The sequence below is a fragment of the Clupea harengus genome, chromosome 6 (genome assembly GCF_900700415.2).
Source record: "Clupea harengus chromosome 6, Ch_v2.0.2, whole genome shotgun sequence".
NCBI classification, from domain to species: Eukaryota; Metazoa; Chordata; class Actinopteri; order Clupeiformes; family Clupeidae; genus Clupea; species Clupea harengus.
Window position 1 is genome coordinate 2950863 of NC_045157.1, and position 6524 is coordinate 2957386.

Below are 6524 nucleotides of genomic sequence, written 5' to 3' on the forward strand. Positions count from 1 at the left end.
TACCTGTGTGACGTGGGGCTGCCCAGACAGGTGTTCCAGGCGGTGGGCATCAACTACCTGTCACCCTTTGGCTGCAAGTTTGTGATTCCCCTGCACTCGGCCTGACGCGCTGACTCTGCCCTTTTGTTCTGCACACACACACACACACACACACACACGCACACACATGCACACACACACACACACACACACACACACACACACACACACACACATGGAGTTACATTATGCTACTTACACACACACACACACACACAAACACACACATGGAGTTACACTATGCTACTTACACAAACACATACACACACACACACACACACACACATGGAGTTACACCATGCTACTTACACACACACATATGGAGTTACACTATGCTACTTACACACACACACACACACACACACACACACGGAGTTACACTATGCTACTTACACACACACACACACACACAAACACACACATGGAGTTACACTATGCTACTTACACACACACACACACACACACACATACACAATAGATAACACACACACAGTTGCACTATTCTGCAAACACACACACACACACCTCCCATCATGTTATTAACAGAGAAGTTCGTAATGTGAGGTGTGAATGCACATATCCCAACAGAGGGCTACCTGTAAATGCTCAGCGTGGCATTGTGAAACGGCCGTGTGCAATGCGTGTCATTTCCCCCCCCCCCCCCCCCATTAAGTCAGGAGATGGGTACAAATGCAGATGGTTTGGCTTGTGCCACTTAACCTGATGTGGCACTCTAAGAGCTGCAGGAGGGCTCCGTGGGTTTCTGGCTGGATGAGGAGGGGGACTGGGCTGGATGAGGAGGGGGACTGGGCTGGGTTAGGAGGTGTATGGTGAGGAGGGGGACTGGTGGTTCGGGGTGTTCGGGGTTGAACAGGGTTCAGTGATCGCGTGAGGTGCCTCTTCAGAAGAGGAAGGCCCATCAGAGCTGTACTTCCTGTCTCTTTTGTGTGTGGTGACACAGCTCTGACTGTGACCGTGACAACCTCGGAGTCCGAGGCTGTTTGCTTAAGATGGACTGCTGTTAGTGGCACCTGACCTCGTGACCCCTCTTCTGACCCTGCTGATTGTCTGGGCCCCTGAGGTGGACTTCCTGTTTCCTGCTCGGAGTTGTGTGTCAGGGAAATCCTAACCCATTGAACCACAGTACAGCATGCGTGCCTGTGCGCATGCTTGTGTGTGTGTTTGTTTGTAAATGTTCAAACACCATTACATATGTCACTGATGTTTTTGTCTGACTCCACAACTTTGTTTGATTCTGGAACTTTCTTTTTCTCCACTGCAGTTCTATAAGTGAATTATATCTTCTGTTCAGTGATACAGCCTGGGACATTATATAAGCTCAATTATTACTTCATGACGGCTGCCAGGACAGCAGATAAAATAAGGATTTAGTTATTTATTAATTTAATTTAATTTAATTTAATTTAATTTAATTTAATTTAATTTAATTTAATATATAGCACTGATCCAGTGATCTGTGGTTACTGGTCATTACGCCTTAGCTGGGAGCTTCTTTGCACTGATCTGTGAACCAGGTGTTTTGTATTTCTTGTGAAATATTGTGTTAATGTCCGTCTGTTTGTTTGTTTGTTTGTTTTGTGTTAATGTCTGTCTGTTTGTTTTATGTATTGCAGGGCTTTTTCCCGGCTCTATTTTTTTTTCAGTTACACATAGTCTACCTCCATTCACATGTGTGTGTGCGTGCCTAGTTCAGTTCCTAGGTTTTGGGTGACACGGAAATCTACTGAAGAAACCTGACGTCTGAGGTGTCATAATGTTTCATAGTCTTCTGGGGTTATTTAAGTTGAAATATAATATGGCCTTAATCAAACATGATCAAACTGGTGATGCAGCTGGTGGTTGTGTTGTCAAGTGAATGTCTATCTTGTTTTCGTTAAGTGGCCATTATTAGCACCTTTGCCTACGAAAGATGCGGTGTCTCAACTTATGTTCTTGTCATAGTCAGCAGCTTAGGGCAAGTGGTTCTGTGTGTATACTTCATAGGATTCAATGATTTGATGAGGATTATTGCTTCATCAGGGGCTGACATATCTCATTTCATTTGCCATTTCAAATAACATTTGTCGAATTGTTGTTAAAATTTTTATACAATTTGCGTAAACAAACAATCACAATGCACTTCACTAGGAAGTTATTAAATGTGGTTTTTTTCAATTGGCATGGTTCTATTGTGTTTGTATTAGAGCAGTCCGTTGTCACTTTTGACATCGCCAGATGCACTGGCAGGTTTACGCCTGTTCCGAGCGGAATTTTGGCGAGGCCAGAGCTCATCCTCACTTGATGCCTGAATTCCACACTGGTTACAGTGGTTGAGAGGAGAGGGGTGTCACTTCGATGCATATGCTCCTATTCTGTGGAGAACACTGCCTTCATAAGAAGGCTTAATGGGGGGCGGGCGGGGGGGGGGGGGCACTTTAAATAAAGATTGAATTCACCTTTGACAGTGATTTTTTTTTTCACAAATGTCTTTTTTGAGTGTCTAGTACATTTTGGCCGGAGTGATATGGGTATTGATCTGAATCGAAATAGAATGCTATTTGAAAATCAGGCTTCACCCAACTGCATTAACGGGTAATAGTCTGAATACTACATGACTTCATCTAAACTTGAAGCACATCGCCTCCTAACGCCAATGCTTGCAATATATATATATATATATATATATTATTATTATTATCATATTTTTGCGCCCCCTTCTATATCTCCAACCAATATTTTGACATTAAAAAAATAACTCTAACATAAGGGGAAAATGAGCCGAAAATCGAAAGAGGTAGGAGTACCACCTCTGTGTTGTCAGAACATACTAGCGCATTGATAGCTATGGGTCGAGTGTGTGTCGAAGCGAGCGTCTAGGAAAGGGACTGGAAAGAACTGTGAAGAGGCAAAAGCCATCCAGGGCGCAATACAAAAAGAAGACAGGAAGAAGAAAAGAAACGTGCCAAGGAGAAAGGTATGCAATTTTGATTATATTGTTAACTTTAGCGAATGGATCATAATGTCATGTAATCTTGCTAGTTAGATTACGTTAGCCAGCCAGTGAAGGGGTGTGACTTTCGTTATTGCCATTCAGTCGAAACTCATCAGGCATTTTTTTTTGTAAGATTTATTTATGGGATTTTTAGCCTTTATTTGGATAGGATAGTGACGTATTTGGACAGCAAGTGAGGAGGAGTGAAGAGGTGGGGAGAGGATCGGGAAACGACAGCAGGCCGGAATCGAACCTGTGTCCCCGCGAGCATTGTATGGGGTTTTTTGGCTCGCGCCACAGTGCCCAATCAGGCTATGTTTAGCAAAACAGCGCAAGTTCAGCTGTACCGCAATTTGCGTCATTTTCGTTGTGTCATGAAATTGAAATTTTAGTAATAATAACAACGTTCGTTTTGGTGTAGCGAGCTAGCTATTTTAATCAGACATGATTCAACTAATCAAGAGCTATGCCTATCTTGGAATGAAAAAAAAGTATGTCAGGCTCTCCAAATACACCAAAATGCCTAATAACTAAATAATAGCTACATTTAACAAATCAAAATCATACAGAGCACAGGCTTTGTGGCTACACAAACATCAGCCAAGGCCATGTGTGAAGACATGAATGTGGACGCAGTCCTTGTGCAAAACAGGCTGAAGTCCACACAGATGTATTACTCACATGAGTCTCCTGATGAGCCATTGAGGGATGCCTTGCAAAATCTGGAGGTAACCTTCTTTAACGTGGTGGTGGATGCTGCAGGGTCAGCACACATGTTGAAGACAATTTTGGCATTCTGTCAAACTTCCAAGACCTGCCACACCAAGAGCTAATGAAGCAAGGGGAGGCACTTGTACACACCTTAAGCCATGGAGGGCCAATCTGATTGGGATGGGAAGGAGCTGGCCCAGGAGTTGGAAAATGTACCTTACTGGCCATCAAAGAGCATGACAACTCTTGAGTTGTTGAAATTCATACATGAAAAAATAGCTCACAGAAATATATCCCAACTTGTGTATTGCTCTGCGGATCAGTGCAACGTTACCAGTAACAGTAGCTTTAGCCCAGAGGAGTTTTCCCAAATTGAAACTGTTGAAAGCCTACCTGAGGTCAACCATGGCTCAAGAACGCCTCAGTGGTCTGGCTGTAATCAGTATTAACCATGAGGTTGGTGGTCAGATTTCATATGATGATGTGATTGACAGTGGCGTAACGTAGTCACGACGGGCCCAGGTGCAAGATATTATGACGGGCCCCCCTAGTGAACGCTAGTTACTATCGTAGCGTTCCCTACTTCCGCAACCGCGTCTAAAAAAATGCTAAGCAAAGATGTTTGTTATCGATATAAATAGTGACCTTACATATTTTCGAAGCGACGGGTGTGTACACAATGTAGGTTACCTGTTGCATGGTTGCTGACAAACCACTGAGGGCAGTGATGCTGATCCCAGCTGAACTACTGCACTGCTGCTAGCAGGGGTTCGTCCGTGGCGGACTCCGTGGGCTGGCGACTAGTTGACGGGCTAGTTAAAAAGCCAAAATAATCTAATTTAGGCAGCTTTGCCACCGTCTCCTCCTGTTCTTTTCTCTCTTGCCTTTTTCTACTTCCACTCTTATGCTTAAGAGGCATGGTTACGAATAAAGTTGTGCTGTGCTCAATGAACTAGGTTGTAGTGACCTCCGAATTGGTTTAACTATAGCGTATTGTGTCGTCACATGATCAAATAGAGACTTGTCATTGGACAACAACATACATATTACCCAGCAATCATCATTGCTAATCACAGAAATACCAAAGAAAATAAGTACTTATTCATTTCATTGAATAGTTTTTTGATAGTTTCTATAGTGTATGTAGGATACGCATATGATTTTGTTATAATTGCTACTATTTTCCCCCCAAAATAATAAAAACCATGACGGAGATAAGTTTGCCTTTTCAAGAGAATATATAGCATTAGATCCTACTAATAATGTAATAACTGTTAGTCTTTGAACACAAGCATATCTGAGAGGTACTAATTTGACGCAGTACCAGGGGGGCCCGTCGAGAGACGTATGTATATCTTTGGGCCTGGCTACGGGCCCCAACACCGCTTGGGCCCTACTTGGATCACGACCGCTCGGCTCTCGTCGGCCAATCCTCGCCTTCCAAATCCATTTGCAGTCCATTAGCCTTATCCAATCCAGCCGCGGAATGCTAATGGACCTGTATTTCAGCTAGCTCCTTCAAACTTCCTAGGCTTAAAATCTGATACCTGTGGAAAGCTCAATGTTAAAGCTAGCGACTTGATATTATACACAGACCTTCCTATGTATGCTTCGTATGTTGTATTAAAAAAATGTCCTCATGTGATGAATGGGCTGGAAGATATTAAAGCTTGAAAATGTATGAAAACCCATTTTGTGCCATTTTTGGCATGCTATAGCAAAAAAATTACATTATTTACCAACATGAAACTATTAATTATTGATTAATGTTAAATTGTAAATTGTCACACATTTGGCTTGTAAGTCGTTCCATGTAAAGTGTGACAAAGGCTCCCACTCGACTGTCTCAGATTTGGCTGAAAAAATTCAAGGTTGTTCATACACTTCTTAATAGGTATAGTCCCAAATATTAGCTCTCTACTCCCAATAGTTTTGTCACAAAATGATGTTTTAGGGGTGATGGGGTGCCTGTACTGTTTTAGCAGCGTTTTCTGTACAGCCATTTTCAAATTGATATAACTAGAAATGTATTTTAGCTACCTCCTTCAAACTTTCTAGGCTTAAAATCTGATACCATAACTTGAATAATATGGATTTCCAAGGGTGTGGCTTGGGTGATCATAGTATTCGGGGTGCTTGAATTTGCTCGGAATTTTTACTCTACGCTCTGTTGCAGCATCTTTGAAGGCCTGTGGAAAGCTCAATGTTAAAGCTAGCGACTTGATATTATACACAGACCTTCCTATGTATGCTTCGTATGTTGTATTAAAATACTGTCCTTATGTGATGAATGGGCTGGAAGATATTAAAGCTTGAAAATGGATGAAAACACATTTTGTGCCATTTTATGGCATGCTGTAGCAAAAAACTGACAGCATTTATCAACATGAAACTAATTGTTTTGGAAAGATTAGATATTTGTTCTTAACATATCAAAAAATTGTGATGTGATCTGCCTCATTTTCTCAAAAAAAAATTGGAAAAATATGGGATTTTTGTACACGCCCAGCATTTAATGACCTATGGAAGCATATTCAAATGGTAACAAAAGGTACGTTTATGACACATTGCTTAAACTGCACAAAATGCTTTGATTAATGTTTAATAGTATCTGTAGTAAATAGTATTCCAGTGTCTGGAATAGCTGGATTTTGTGTCAACTATGAGGTGGAAGAAGAGGTTTCAAAGGGCTTCCAGATCAGTGACATGACCCCTGGCAAATATATAACCTGTGTTTATGATGGTCATTGGTGGGTTGGAAGTATCAGGGGGGCATCTGAAG

General features: G+C 41.9%; 1 protein-coding gene across 1 annotated transcript in view; it reads left to right on the plus strand.

Moving 5' to 3' along the window:
- LOC105903484 (enhancer of mRNA-decapping protein 3-like) overlaps positions 1 to 172 on the plus strand; it is a 23418-nt gene extending 23246 nt beyond the window's left edge. Inside the window, exon 7 of the mRNA XM_031568755.1 lies at positions 1 to 172. This exon is cut by the window's left edge and continues 236 nt beyond it. Coding sequence (XP_031424615.1) covers positions 1 to 105 — 105 coding nt within the window. The 3' untranslated portion in view covers positions 106 to 172.
- Positions 173 to 6524: the final 6352 nt, after the last annotated feature.